Source organism: Chroicocephalus ridibundus, chromosome 3 (genome assembly GCF_963924245.1).
Source record: "Chroicocephalus ridibundus chromosome 3, bChrRid1.1, whole genome shotgun sequence".
Lineage (NCBI taxonomy): Eukaryota > Metazoa > Chordata > Aves > Charadriiformes > Laridae > Chroicocephalus > Chroicocephalus ridibundus.
The window spans coordinates 17,103,249-17,119,739 of record NC_086286.1 but is presented as its reverse complement, the minus strand read 5'-3'; the positions used below and the strand labels follow the sequence as shown (position 1 = coordinate 17,119,739).

The following is a 16,491-nucleotide window of genomic DNA, read 5'->3' as shown; positions in this document are numbered from 1 at the left end:
TTTAAAAGATAAGTAAGGAAATCAGCAAGCTGTTTTGCATTCATGTAGATAATGGCATAGTATAGAAGTTCTTAACTCATTTAAAAATTATGGGACAGAAATTTTGGGTGTTGACATATTCATAGAAAAAGCAGGAAAATGACAGAACAAGCAGAACAGGATAACAGAACTTTTATCTCCCCAGGGAAACTGCACTGAGCAGCTTCTATGTTTGTTAGTGTTTCTAATGGTGCTGGCATAGTTGTTGATGACACATACTTTTTTTTTTTTTTAAATTTATCTTAAGCATGTTAAGGTCAGGCATCATCATTTCTTAGACATCAGTTTTCCTTAACTGTAATTAAGTCTATGACAAGTGGTGCAAAGGTCTAGTTTGAAGTCAGATACTATAACACACAAATGCTATATTTCTTGCCCATGACACCCTCAGAACCCATCTGATTTTTTTGATACGCAAAAAGTTAATCCCACTTACGATATTCGAATGGGAATTACAATGTTTTACATTTCAGCTTTCACAACTTTCCTAAGCATCTGACTGTCAAAAGCAATCATAACATTAGTCATACAGAATCTCAGACAAATATTTTCCTGAAACTATCCTTTAAATCAACAAGGTAAGCAAAGACTGAATGTATATGTTTATGCAAAAGTTGCAACTTGTAAATAATTTCTTTTTTGGCTACAGTGGACAAAAGCCATCACTGTAAATCATGCTTTTGTTACTGCATTTCCTATACCTTTGGGGGTTTTATGTTCTTAAAAAGGAAAGCCAGCTTTGAGATGCAAGTGAATAGCAAGAGAATGTTATTTGGAGCTATTGCAGCTAATGGGGCAGAAAATATGTAGACTATTTTAACATTATAGAAGTTTCACTTCCTTAAACAGAATGCATAATATTTAGACGCTTATGATGAATACCATGTTAGACCATGCAAACAGCAAGTGCAAAATCTGAATTCCTTTGCACGCTAAGTCATCAAGATCAGGTAATTTTTGTGACAGCATTATGAATTGACACAGAATCACGTATGAAAGTGTTTTAATAGATTTTTTTTTTCCCCCACATGAGTAACAGCACCACGGAAAGAACAAATGCCAGGTCTAGTAACAGCATTGGTAAGGAACTTGCTAAAGTAGAGATGACAATGGGTAGGCACTGAAAGAGGAAATAAAATTGGAGGAAGACTATTAGTGGAAATCCTCCAGGGTCAGTATTGAAACTGATTCAACATTTTAGTTAATAACCTTGGCACAAAAATAAATGCATGCTAATAGAACCTGTAGATATCACAAAGCTGGAAAGCAGCAGTAACAGCAGGGAAGACTGGAATATCAAACATACAGAAATGGCTAAACTGAAGACTATTATATCAGAAATCGGGCTAAATTTAACAGTGTAAAATGTAAACACCTGCCTATTGATAGTAACAGCAGAAACATCACCTATACACTAAGACCTTATCAACTGTAAATGACAGAGAAGTAATAGGCACACCAAATAATTATATTATACCTGTACCCTTTTCAGTGTGATGGAACCACGGCTCTTGGTCTCACTGGGAGAAATATCCTAGCAGAGAGAGTAAAATACTGCAGCTAGAACAGTTTATTTTTTTCTGAAATGGCATCTGGAATATTATTTACAATCCACGTCATTGAAGTTTCAGGAAGTTGAAAGTTGTCTGATAATTTTAAGAGTGAACGACAACTTTAAGAATGACCATACTCAAAATTGTCATGAAACACTACTTCAAAAGTTGTGATCTGTAAAAGAAATCCCTAAAATTTTAACTTATACACAAGAAACTTCAATCAGGCTGCCAAACATATGCCCAAACCTAACTGTATCTCCAATAGTATGAAACAGATCAAAATCAAGTAGTCATCGTGGTACAGAAATTTAGTTCCTTTTTCATCACTACTAAACTGTTTAGAGTTAAGACTCATGCTTAAAGAGACATTATCTTTTCCAGTTCTTCTTTCTATTTTGCAACACTTTCCCATGATCAAAGCCAGTCTTTGAAATACAGCACATGTGGATTTCTTATCTTGCCTTATTTATTGCAGCCCCAAAACCCATTAGCTTTTTTGGAAGTACTCATAATCTAAATGTTCCACTTACTCTTGGCTGTAGTTTGGCTGTTGTTACATCTACCCAGTCAGAGATAAAATTAACCTGTACTGAAACACTGTATCTCTATTGCTCTGCTATGAAAAAGTAAATATGTCCATCATATGAAATTATACACCGTGTTTATTTTTCATTACACCCGTACTCCACTTTCTTCATACATTAAGTGAAGATATGATTAGTTATCTTCATATTTCCCAGATAGAGCATGTAAAACTAGCATACACCTCAATGGGACACCATCTGATACCCAGCGGACTCTATTCACCACTTAATTGTGAAGAATGATTATTAAACAATTTCAAACTCTTGCTTCTTTGGTTTTTGTAAAGCTTCTGCTTATCACTGTGTCGTAACTTTTATAAAGTTACCTCTTTTCAGTCACTCAGACAGCCCCTTACATGCTTAGCACACAGCTGCAGACTGTAGAAAGATTTTAGTGTACCAAATTAGTCAGTATGGTGGTAGTTCTGGTAACAATTTATCTTTTGCTAAGCAAAAATACTGCAGCATATAGATAAGTAAGCATATTAAAAATAAAGTGTGCTTGTATAAACGCAACATACCAATATATTTATATGTAAAAATTAATATTAAATTAAATTAGTCTATGATACCTCTTACATCTGAGGAAGATGGTAAGAAGTTGCTTTTTCTAGAAAGTCACTTCACTAGAGATCAAAACTGCACTTTCATACAGGGGTATGTCATAGTTTTTTAAAGCAACTCTTCAGAAAAACAATATCTCTAATTAATAGATAGGCCCCTATCATGTTTAAATCACAGGAAAAAGACAACAATTTGACGGAAAGAATATGAAAACAATGCAGTCATTACTTCTACAAAACAGAAAGGAAAAAAGGAATAAAAATGTATCCTACAGACTCTCATCTTGTAGACCATTCAGAATGTGTTCGGACAGAACACGTTGTAAGACAATCTTTATTCCAACCAAAAGTCAACGAAACATGCAGGAATAAGCTAGACCAAGTTTGAAGCACACATCTACAGCTCTACTGCTCTGCCATGTAAAAACAGACATAAGATGTAGTTAGTTTGATATATGTTTTTTGCTTTCATTGTTTTTAGAAAACAAATGAACAAAACATATTGAGAAGCATGATCCAGATATAATAAACACTGTAACATCTGCCTAAAACTCTTGACAGCAACAGAGGAAGGAACTGTAGCCTGAGGCTATGAAGGAAGAAATGCATTTGGTCTAAATGCATCCACATACTCTAATTTTTTTGGCAGAAAAACATGTCAGACCTTTAAAAATTAGAAGAAAAATAAAAAGTGCACTTTTTGCTCAAACTCTTAAAATTACACTTATTAAGAACAAAGGACAGGGTTCTTGAAAAAGTCTTTGTATTCAAGTTGCATATGTAGATCACTTTTTTTCTTTTAACATAAAGCATAAGCCACAATGCTTACTTAAAAATAAAACAAATTCATAATTTTTTTTTTAATATCCCAGGTAGGAACTTAAGGCCTGAATTTTCAGCCCTTAAACTTCAGCAGAATCTTTAAAGAGCTGTACCTGCATAAAAGTAAATTCCTTTTCGTGCTAAAAGTTCAATTTCCTATATGACAAAGACACAACTTTGCTACCATTATACCAGATCATATTTAGCCTCCCCCCTCCCCCCCCCCCCTTTTTTTTTTCTTCTCTTCTAGCCAGTATTTTCCTGGATTTTACACACTGTATCTGATTAAAAATTACTGAGTTACAGTGGCAGTAATATCACTGCTTCCTCCTGCATGAGGAAATGCTAAAGGCTGCCCCCCAATAGCTAATAAAGAAAAACTGAACAGCATAAACATCACAGCACCTGAGTCAATAAAGATTTTAATACAACTTTTCAGATAAAGCTCCACAAGGTCTCGCTTCCCTGACCCCAACCACGAAGCCTTCCATAGCTGAACCAAGCATGACCTTACGCAAGCATCTGCTTTGTAAGCAGTATTCTAATTTGCAGTATGTTAAGTGACCTATTTTTTCTCATGTAAGAAGTTAAAATCTAGTCATATTTCACTGTTATTAAAAAGGAACACGGGGTGGACTCTTTTAACAGCAGCTCTTGTGGAAATGTAAGAGGGAACTGCTTACTGTGGACTGATATTTCCTTAACTGCCCTTTCAGGACCCAGATCCTTGCTCTGCTATCTTATTATAATTAAGATATCTTGCAAGGATATCTTAATTTACTATGAGAAAAAGGAAGTATTACATTTAGTGGTTGGGGCAACAGCAATTTAATTCAGAAATTCAAACCCCAAATTTCTACTTATCAGATCTGGCAGTTCAGGCAGCGAAGACATTTTCACCCCAAATCCATCAAATATTCACCGGGGGAAATGCTCTAGCAGGAAACTAGGTAAACAACAATGGTTTATAAGGTCTTCAAGCATCTTGACATTACAGTTTTATACTAACACTAATACTGCAAGAATATCAAATGATAAAGCCAAATTATTATTGCTTATTTATGCAATGACGAATCTACATGACACTCAAATTCAGGAGATGATAATGAAATTTTCCTGTGCAGCTTCTGATCTGATCTAATCTAACAACATAAACCCAACTGTATTTCAAATAAAAAGAAAGAAGCAAAGGGCCCATAATCGTAAATAAAATAAAGACATTCTAAGGGGGAACCTGAGGAGCACACAGGGTATTAATAAATGAAAATAAAAAGACACTATGAACAGAGGTAGTCATGAGATACTGTGTTCACAAAAAGATGATGAAGTGGAAAGTCTGTTGAAGACAAAACATGAAGCAGTTAGCCTCCTTCTAATATAACAAAAACCTTGAGAATAATGAAGGCTCCCATCACACAACTGCTATCTTCATTTCTGCCTGCATCGTTCTGAGCTGTATATATGAGAACAAAAATCACTGAAAGTGTTAATTACAACTCTATCCTCAACCACCAAACAATGACCTAATTACACCCCCAGAACCACAGTCACTAGGACTAAAAATTCAGAAATAAAGAAAATGGTTTTGTCCTACTTTCCTGCTGTTGATTTTGGATATTAAAGAAAGTAGTAGGAGAAAATATTTCCAGATCTGAAATAATCAGAACAGAATGAGTGTAAAATTATAGCTTAACTCACACAAAAACAGCTTACAAATGGGAATGTTTTGTCTTCAAAAGAAGTTATGAAATTTTGAAAACACCTCCAGCTTCATTAGACACTAAAACAGATGCCATGTCAGAGCTATGACAGTTCTAACCTGGACTTTTTTTTCCCTGAAAACATCACAGAAGTGAAATGAAACTTCATGCTAGAGGCAGCAATATCTTCTGGAAAGTTCTGTCACATTTAGCATCCACTGAACCTTGCTATAGACATTACTACTTGGAAGGCAAGACCAGGCTATTTTATGTAAGACTTTTGGCATTAAGAATTTTCCCATTGAGGTACAAGGTTAAAAAGGATCCTTTTCAGTCAAACTTTATTTCTTGTCTGTCTCTCCCATTTTCACTTTCAGGAGGGTTTACGTACTTCAGTTTTATGACAACCACATCCAGTTCCTACCTAAACAGGATTACACACCATTTGACAGAATGCTCACATCCATCTGCCTTTCAAGGAAGTGCACCCAGAAGATATACCAATCTACGTAAGAAAGAAAAAAAATATTAATCTACACATTTCTCCTTTTCCTGAGTCTTCTTTCTAACAAAGGTGTAATTGTCTAGCTAAAGGCCTGGTGGGGACTCAACAGAAAGAACAGAGGGGTGTGCTCCTTGCCTTGCTGGCCTTCCTCAACTGATGATAATCAAGAATTTCCTTCTTTAGGAGGTAGGTGTCAGACATGAAAGGCAAAGGGTTTACTTCTGAGGGTTTTACGGCTAACTAAATTTAAGATACTCCAGCTCCAACAGCTTCTTGTGTCCCTTTTTCTTTAAAATCATAGGGTCAAATAAATAGCCAGACATCTCAAGTACCACTCAGTGGATGTAGAGAAAAAACGGGCACCATGTAGATTAACATAGATTTTATTGGAAAGACCAGCTTAAAGCAATTTCCTCCTCTTCTCCTTCTCCATCCAACAGATTGGAAAATTGACTGAGGTTAGTTAAAATATAAAGTTACTTCTAACTTGGACTGGTGTCCTCATTCAGTTCACCGCACAGCCCCACAAACCTTCGTTTCAGCAGAGCAGTAGGGATGTTTGGAGCTTGAGTCTTGGGGAGAGAGGAACAATGGGCAACAAAAGGCCGAAGGATACATTTATAAAAGCACCTCTGCTGAAAGGACTACTCAAGGCTACTATCGCTTAAGGCACTGGAGTCGGGGTTTTGAAATTCCTTCTGCTCAAATAATACAGAATACAGGTCTATGCTATCTCAGACACCCATTACACAGCTTTCACTTCAATTAACACCCCCACTAGACACAATACCATAAGAAACCATTTGTCCATCTACATGATGGCACAGCCAGTCTGATCCAGTAGCTCTTGGCACTCCAAGCATACATGGGTCGTTTATTTCAAATACTTCTAGCTCATCACAGGCTCCTTCAGAAATCCTACCAACAAATTCTAGTCAAGTGTCATTAACCTCCCATGCTCTTCACTACAAATCAAGTGCCACCCTGAGGGGGTACTGTGGGAGCAGCTGCCAGCATTCACAGCATACAGGCTCACAGGGCAGAATGAAAGCCCAGAGTCTGTAAAGATAACCTTTGTCTGCAGCCCTTCCTCAGTGGAAAAATGGGGAGGAAGCACAGACCCTAGACTCACAGAACTCTCCTACCTCTGTAAAGGAATACCTTGTAAGGAAGCACAAGCTTAACAAATACTCACTAAAATAACTTTCTGTCCTGCAGTTTTCCATGTAAAACTAAACCAAAGCAATATATTTTCAGTAGACTATCAAAATAATTTCGTGTTATTTTTTCCTTATTTTTTTAGCCCTGTTTCCTTCACTCTCAGCACTTTGTAAGGACATCTTCATCTGCGTGTTCGACATTATGTCTGTTGCAAAGTTTGGTAAACACTTAAAATATGTTGTTGCTTTCTTTCAAACCCACAATTTCAGTTCACTTTACCAAAGGCCAGAGCACTTGGCTCATCCTTGTGCCAACTCAACTCAGACATACCGCGCAATGCAGTAACTCCCTAGATGTGCCTTCCACCCCCAAATTTTCCACTTAAGCAAATTAATGATCAGGAAAGATGGGATACACCCAGAAAACAGAAAACCACTTATTCAGCAAGTCAAAAATGGATATGCTGGCACTGAAACTTATAGTTGAAAGTGAAATGCATCCTACAAAGAATCACAGATTTCAGCTGCCTGCTAGCTACAGTAAATATTTCAGGGATGTCCCTAAGATGATTTTTTCTGAGGACAAATAGTACCTTCTTGTTAAAAGCAAAGAAGAGGCTGGCTTGATAGGGAATAGACAGTTCTTTTATCCCTCTAACGGATTTATTCCCTCATGTTCAATATTTTTCAGAAAGGATGTCACTTCCACAGAGAATTTCGCCGCTCTACATTTTAAGAACTCAAATGTTCCAGTGAAGCCCAACTTAATTTCAGAAGCTGATAAAGAAAATGGAAAGAGAAGGAAAAAAAAAATGCATCTGGTGGTTTAGAATGCTAAAATCCTTCAGACTAAAAGACAGCGGCAACTAGAAATCCAGAAACACACTGATCAAGCTAACTGGAATCTCACATACCTTATGGAAGTAGGTGTGTTTATGCTTTGCATGCCTATCTTTTCACATGCAAAAGATGACATCTGAAGTGTATGTAACTTGAGAGCTTGCCCTGTAGTCTTAACTATCCTCCCAAAAACTTAACCAACAAAAATAATAATTAACATAGGTGTTTCATAATCCTTCCAAAATATTTTCTTAGTAAGAACGTTAGTGAGGATTGTTTTACCATTCAATAGAAAAAGTAGACTGTTTAACATGGGTGTGTGCCAATATATGAAAACTATTTTAAATGAATATTTTTGCAGTGGTCTGGAGGATCATGAGCCTAAATGCTGAACACTCCCTAGCTGCACTGAATCACTGTGCAACCCTGCACAGAACAAATAGATGGAGGAAAGAAAGTCAAGATGAAAATAACTTCAGCACATTAACACTTAGAATTCCGTACTATTCAAGAATCTGGAATGTCCCAAATGAAATTTAGGACAGCAACAGACTTAGATGCACCCTCACTAAAGTAAGGGCTGCCTCAGAAGATGGCACAAAAGGCAGCAGCACAGACATTGATGGGGCATGCAAAGGCACCAGCGGCACACTCACTATGCCTGGGACTAGTATGTGCCCAGAGGGTATCTTCTGCAATCCTCAGGGGAAATTTCCTCCAGTGGCAGTCAGGGCTTCTAAAGTATTTTTTACGTAAAAGGACTGAGACAAAACCAAGCATTGGCTCACCAATAAAATAATTAACGAGTTAGAGTCTCAGTTTTAGGAAAAACAGATTTTACATGTTTGAGGTAACGCAACATGCATAAATAAAGAGTAGCTACCTAGCTTAAGCCGATAAGTTTTACTCCAGCCCACACCTGGATATTTGATAATGTATGCAAAGATAAGCCTTTAACATATGCCATGAGGAATTAACAACACAACCTTGAAACTGAAATTAATGTTAATGCATATAGAGGCCTTTTTCAGCCCAAAGCTTTTTGGGTTTTAACCCAAAAAAAAGGTGCTATAAATCTATAAAACACAAATTTATGTTGATTCCTCATAAACATAAAATCTTACCCTGTATGATACTACAGTTTGCAGAAAACAGGCACAATACAATATTCGACCTTGGCCTACAAGCAAGCATCACTTGATTAGTACAAATTAGTAATTTCAGGTAGCGGGGTTAGGTATAAGCTTTACATGAACTCCCAAGGAAGTCATATGTACTTTCTTCATCATTGTGAACACCTGCACATATACTTAACTTAGATGAAGTTTTCTTTCTAAAGCTAGTCTTGGAACTGCCAAACATCATTTGGTAATGCCAGCCCTTGTGCATTTATAACAAGAGCAAAAGCAAAATACACATTAAAAGAAAAGGCCATTTTATTAACATTTTGAGGCACCATTTAACTATCAGGTAAAATACCACATGATTTGTTCATAAAAATTCATTGATCAGAAATGAAAAATTATTAAAGTTATATGTCCTGATTGATGTTATCTCAAAAACATTATATCACGTATTTATTTAAAGTAAAAAGTCGATAAAAACAGGAAAAAAACCTAATCCTAAAAACAGTAGTACTGATTATTTTCAGCTAACAACTTTTCTCCTTCTTCAATTCAATAGGCATCAGTAGACAGCTTCAAACACACCACGCAAGTTCTCTGCACAATCTACTAATACCTAGAGTTTTATCTCCTTCACACGATAAATTCATCCCGCAATCCTAGTGCAGAAATGGCATTCAAATTTGGAACTCCAAAACCTGAAATCATAGCAATTTCGTTTAAGTAATGATGAGGTTTGCTTGCATTTGACGTTTCAGAATGTTGGCCAATGGACTTTAGGAAAGAAAAGTGACTTGCATTTGACATTGGAGTGGTCTGCGAATGAACGACCACTGCAATCGGTACCACTCCCAAACAAAACTAACTGACAACAAAAAGGTGATTAACGGTAGAAAAGGGCAAGAGGAGTGACACACTGAGAACAAAAACAGAAATGCAATTTTTAAAAGGTAGAAAAATATTCAGAGAAATCGAAGTACAACACTACGTATGGTTAACTTCAGAAATCTATCCTGAAAGAACTGGGGCACTAAAAGGAAACAAAACAAAACAATCCGCTATCTCATTGTATGAAAAAAGCCTTGAACAAAACATGCCTAAAGCATGACTTCTAGTTCACTAGCTACAACGCAGATCAACCCGTGGTGCATACTGGCTATTCACCTGAAATATCAAAACTACAGCTGTTACATTATGCCATCTTTGAGTAGTATTTTCCTCCTCCTCCTCCTCCTATGTCCTTTGCTGTGTGCAACATACTGCCAAAAAGGATGTGGCCACCACAGTTAAACTTTCAGGAAAAGAGCATTAGTGGCCTTGAGATTATGTGTTTTCTTTTCCCTTCTTTTGCTTTACCAGTTGCAAAACATCCTAATAAAACTAACAGTGGAAAGGGTCTCATTTCAAAGGCTGATCATTTAACATATATTCAAGTGCTCTCTACATTTTTAATCTTTGCAAAACATCCCCTTATAAACAGGCATTGTATTACAGCAGGACTAATGATAAAATGCCAAACGTGGGAACGTCACTGACAAAGCCACAAATCAAACAACAAAGGACTGGGATTGTACAGGCGCTTTTTCTTGTTCAAGATTCTTAGTAATAAATATGCAAGCATAATAATTAGTATGTTGTTTTGAACTGCAATGTCACTGAATTTTCTATCAAAATTTTACACCAACACCTATTTCATCTTGGGAACACTAACTATTTGAGGATGGAAACATCACATGTGCTGCATATTACATACTAACAGTGCTGAATTACAAAGGTTTTGATCTGTTTCAAGGAAAAGGTAGAGATGGTACACATCTGTTTTTCTGGGAAGAGTTACTAACATATATGCAGACTTATTGGGTAAAATACAATTCAAATTTTACTGAATACAAAAGCCCTTCACATCAGGTCCTAAATGAACAGTTTGTCAGAAATACATAGTTAAAAATCTTCAAAATTCAAGAAAACTCCTAAATAAAATACTCTGCTTGGGCTTTTCCACAAAGCTTTATCACAAAGAGCTCATTAGCAGGTAGACACAGTTCTTCAACAAAACTAGCAAACTTCAAAATATTCCAGGAGAGCAATTTGCAGTTTAGCACCACTCCACCTTAAAGAACTCTTAGCTACAGCTCTTCCATGAAAAGCCACAGTCTCAAAGGAAACAAAACACAACCCAGTAACAAACCAATACACCTTTTAAACAAACAACCAAAAAAAAAAACCCAACGCCCAAACTTTTCTGGAGCAAAGCAGGAAAGTGGAAACAGTAAAAGGCGGAACGGTCAGTATAGATTCTGATTAAGGGTGACGGATGTATCAAAAGAGCTTATTCTGCCAACTTAATGATTCAGCTTAAACAATTTGGAGTTTTCCTACTGATTCCTGTCAGAGCAAAATACATCTATTGAGTCCATTTGAAAATTCTGCCTCTTGTAAGGTAATCTTTTGCTCTGCATACAAGAACTACCACGGAAGTCTTCAGAGAATGATACATTAAAGAAAAGATTATGCTAGCTTTGTGGAAAAATCAATCACGGCCTCAAAAAAAGCTACACACAAACAAATCGATATTCTCCTTTGACCAGCATATATTATTTTTTTTACATATCAAGGTAAAGATAGGTACCACAATTTTAGTACTTCCACTTATTTAGCAAAATGCCATCACTTCATTTTAAAGACAGTTTCATTAAATCCAAAAGACAATGGTGAAAAATCCAAAGCAGAACACACAATGGTGTGTTTTCAACTTCCGTATACGTTGAACAAATTAAGAAACATAACCTGACCCTTCAGTAAACATGTTCAAAGTTGATCATATTTCACCAACAGGTTTCCAGTTTTGCTTTTATAAATTATGGATCATTAACTTTGAAGCATGCCAGTGTGCAAGATTCATCCCATGCATTCAGATATTAATGAAATCTCCTCATTCATATGTCTGACCATATGGTAAAAGGTCAGCAACAGTTGTCAATAACCACAAGATGTCATCAAGTCAGTTCTACTATGCATACTATTATGAGAAATACTTGTTACTAGCTTAAACTCTTTAACAGGAATTATTCTCAGTTCATCAAGTAACTCCCCACAACTCTTACAGGAATTTGGAACTCAAATGACTTACCTGTGAACATAATGCAACTGATGAACTGAATCAATAGCTATCACCATTTCAGCCAAATAAAAACGAGCCATATCTTCAGGTAGTCTGTCCTCAAACTTGCTGAGCAACGTAAGCAGGTCTCCTCCAACGTAGTAATCCATAACCAGGTACTATGGTGTGGGAATGATATGAAAACAGAGGGGGGAAAAACCCCACAATTTATTGAGTGAATCAGACTGAAAACTAATTGAAACATAAAAATTAATTTATTGCAAAAAATGTCATGAGCATTAAAAAAGCTAACCAAGAAGCTTACATGTTCTGAAAACACTAGCTGGTTCAGTCTCATTTTAATATTTAACCTACTTGAATATTTTTCATATTTATACCTCTCCAAATACAGTAAGTCTCATGACAAAATAGCATCATCCACTGTCCCATCACCAAACATAAAATAGCTAGATACTCTGGATTCCTTCCAATACCCTTTGAAAGAATGCAAAAGGAATAAAGGATTAAAGGACAGATCTATAAAACAGAAATAAATTGTCTTAACTTGGGAACTCATTTAAGGGCCCTAATTTCCTAAAAAAAAAAAAAAAAAAAAAAAAAAAGGGCCATTTCCTTTTTTCCTACCATCATCTTTTCCTATTAAACAAACTATTTTGGACAGTAAAGTTTTTAGACTACTCAGATTCAGGCAAAGACTGAGATTTCCAGTGGCTCACAGTACAATGCCAGATACTGTTGACATGGTGCACAATACAGGATCTGCCAACATACAATGGAAGGTGTCACCTTGTCTAATTGAAATGATAGAGAAAAATGTTTGATTTCCGATTTATTAATGAAACTTAAAACCTGCTTGCCATTGAATCAGGTGCAAAGACTTTAAAGAGATCAGAACTTTTCTCCACTTTACCATATTATGATAGAATGAAAACCCACTTCCTTCAGAGACATGGTCAAAACGAGTGGAAAAGGTAAACTTAAGAAAAGTGGGAAACTGACAATTAATATCTTTTTAGCTTAGTTTAGTTTGTTTTAATTCTGGAACAGCAACTGGAAGGGCAAATGGGGAAAAGAAAAAAAATCAGACTAATTATAACTAGAAAGCTAATTATAAGCAATCTAATTTAACACCCACTGCTATGACATTACTTTCAAACACTGTGGACAGAGTAATTAGAATAGCTTCCCACTAAAGTATACAGTATCTGAAAGCTTTTGCCTAGAGTTCCAACCTCGGCTTCCAGGAAGGCAGCATATATCCACATTTGAAGCAGTGACTCTTAACAATAGGGTATAATGAATCACAAATGATACAATAATTTATCCCAATTTGATTCTTTAAAATTTTGGCAAAGCAACTTAAAGGGACTTTTTATAATTAGTTCTCATTTGTTCAAGTCTTTCCCACCTTCAGAAAAATAAATTAAAATGTGTGGAAAAAAATCTGCAAAATTATACCAGCTATAAGGAAGATGTGGGCAGAGGCAGGCAGAAATCTTATGCCTGTTTCTTTTCTTTCGTACTTTCCATAACAATAAAGATGAAGAAAGATTCTAACAATTTGATACAGAATAACCTGGGCATTTTCATTGATTCCAAGTGCATGAAGAAAGCACAGAACGCATTTCCACAAAATTTTAAGTGTGCTGACAATCAAAATGTCATCTGTTGCTTTGTGACATGAATAGTAAACTTCTCAAATTATGCTCTCAAGCCTTACACAAGATAAATATCTTCTGTTCAGTGGTGTTGCTACGCTCCCTCTGAAACAAGATCTGTCTTACTTTCTCATGTTTTAAAGTTTTAGAAAATACATTAAGCCTTTGGAATTTAATATAATTATTATTAACTGATACACTACATAGAGATCTGCAAGAGCTTAACTTATTGCTTTGAAAGTATATTAAAAGAACTCTAAGATTTTCTTAACTGATGTGGGATCTCTGCACTCATTCTTCAGCACTTTTAAAAAGCGGTACAACTCAGTTACTGGATATACTGAAATAAAGGAATTCTGGCTCGTAAAACACAGGACTCTTCACCTCCCATTTTGCAAAAGCAACGCAGTAGCCTAATGACAAAGAAATCCTCAACTCCTCAAATATGGCAACACTTACACTGTAACTCACAGTATTAAGTCATGCATTTGAAGCTAAAGATATGCACAGGAAACAAAGGTAAATTTAACACTAAATTTTTAATAAAACAATTCAGTCAATGCATAGCATCCCATCCAAGATCAAAGACCCATGTCCTTAAAAAAATAAGTTTTGTGTTTTTTAAAAAAAGCTTTAAGAATACTTTCTAAATGAACACAATCATCAGATTTATTTAAGTTTCAAATACATCTCAAAATACTACTGTACAACAGCACCATCCTTCCAAGAGAAAGAAAAAGCACAGATTTAAGGACATTAAATTCTAGCAACTAGTGGAAGTTTAACATGGGATTTAATCCTAAATCACAAAATCATATAGGTTGGAAAAGCCCTCTTGAAATCATCTACTCCAACCTCATCTGCTCAAGCAGGGTCAGCTAGCACAGGCTGACAAGCACCATGTCCAGCTGGGTTCTGAGTATCTCTGACAATGGAGACTTGACAACCTCCCCAGGCAACCTGTTCTAGTGTTTGACCACCCTCCCAGTAAAAAAGTATTTTCTTCTGTTCAGACAAAATTTGATGTGTTTCAGTTTGTGCCTCCTCATATGAAAGATGCTCCAGCACCTGAATCATAGAATCACAGAATGGTTTGGTTGGAAGGGACCTTAAAGACCATCTAGTTCCAACCCCCCCTGCCCTGGGCAGGGACACCTCCCACTAGACCAGGTTGCTCAAAGCCTCATCCGACCTGGCCTTGGACACCTCCAGGGATGGGGCATCCACAACCTCCCTGGGCAACCTGGGCCAGTGTCTCACCACCCTCACAGTAAAGAATTTCTTCCTAAAATATAATCAAAGTCTCCCCTCTTTCAGTTTAAAACAGTTATCCCTCGTTCTGTCACTACACTCCGTGATAAAACATCCCTCCCCGTCTTTCCTGTACACCACTTTTAGGTACCAGAAGTCTTCTAGAAGGTCTCCCTGGAACCTTCTCTTCTCCAGGCTCAAGAGCTCCAGTAGCTCCATCTCTCTTTTGCACTGGGGAGGCCAGAACTGGACACAACACTTCAGATGCAGCCACACCAGGTCTGAGCAGAGAGGAAGGGCCTCCGCTGACCTGCTGGGAACACTTTTCCTAACGCAGTCCAAGATACTCTTGGCCTTTTTTGCTGCGAGTATGCATTGCTGCCTTACAGTCAGCTTGTTATCCACCAAGACCTCAAGCTTGCAGCCCCCAGCATGTACTGGTGCCTGGAGTTATTCCCCCTCAGATGCAGGACATTGCATTTCCCTTTGTTGAACTTCACGAGATTTCTCTCTGCCCAGTTCTGCAGTCTGTTGATGTTCCTCTGACTGATCGCACAGCCATCTGGCACATCAGACACTTCTCCCAGTTTTTTATCATCTGTGAACTTGCCAAGGGTGCACTCCATCCCATTGTCCAAGTCATTAATGAAGATGTTGGCCCCAGTACTGAGCCCTAGGGTACACCACCATTAATGGACTTTGCGTCACTGATCACAATCCCTTGGCCCAGTAGTTCAGCCAGTTTTCAACCTACCTCACTATTGCTTACTTAACGCATACTTTGTCGGCTTGTCTATCATGATATTATGGCAGACAGTGTCAAAAGCACTACTAAAGTCAAGACAAACAACATCCACTGCTCAACCACATCTACTGTTCAATCTACAATGATATTTTTTTTAAAGGCCACTTCTGTTATATTTTATTTTACTAAAAAAAACACATAAAAAACTAGTGATACATTCACACTAAAACGATGAAAAACAGTATTACTGATAGTTTCCTCAGCAGGCTGCGAAACTAGCTCCTGTTAGACTACCAAAGATAAAGAACAGAAGCCGCTCTGTGCTTAGTGAAAACAAGGAAACTGGCAAGATTAAAACAAATTCTATCAGGCTGTTGTGGAATATATAATGTTTTCTTTGACATACTGTTAATAGTAGGATCAGAATTACATAAAACAGATTATTTTTACTGTCCACATTAACAAAGCATCAAGTTGGCTGGGAGGTAATTTAAGGCAACTGTTAGATTCACAAATGCAGACCCCTGTTTCTGTACAAACTCCAACAAAATCCATGGATCTCCAAGTATCTGAGTTGACAGAACAGAAAACAATATAATGGCAAAAAGCACTGCAATTCTGCAAGAATTCCATGTATAGCACTTCTTTTATTGGACACACTGGGGGAAAAAGAAAAAAGATTATGACTGCATAGAAAATGTTAGAACCTACTAATGATATAGAATCAAAAGCATGGGGCAGTAAAACCCAAATAAGCATACTCTATCAATGTGTAGCTGTTCACCTTTTCAGGCATAAATATTACCAAAACTATCATAATCAA

The 16,491-nt window shown here is 36.8% G+C and overlaps 1 protein-coding gene across 9 annotated transcripts in view; it reads right to left on the bottom strand.

The window, feature by feature from the left end:
• The window catches only part of CDC42BPA (CDC42 binding protein kinase alpha), a 186,792-nt gene that overhangs the window by 97,268 nt on the left and 73,033 nt on the right, over window positions 1-16,491 (bottom strand). For all 9 annotated transcript variants that reach the window (XM_063328167.1, XM_063328162.1, XM_063328163.1 and 6 more), the window contains exon 6: window positions 12,024-12,172. In XM_063328167.1, the coding sequence (XP_063184237.1) occupies window positions 12,024-12,172 (149 nt within the window). The remainder of the gene's footprint in view (window positions 1-12,023; window positions 12,173-16,491) is intronic.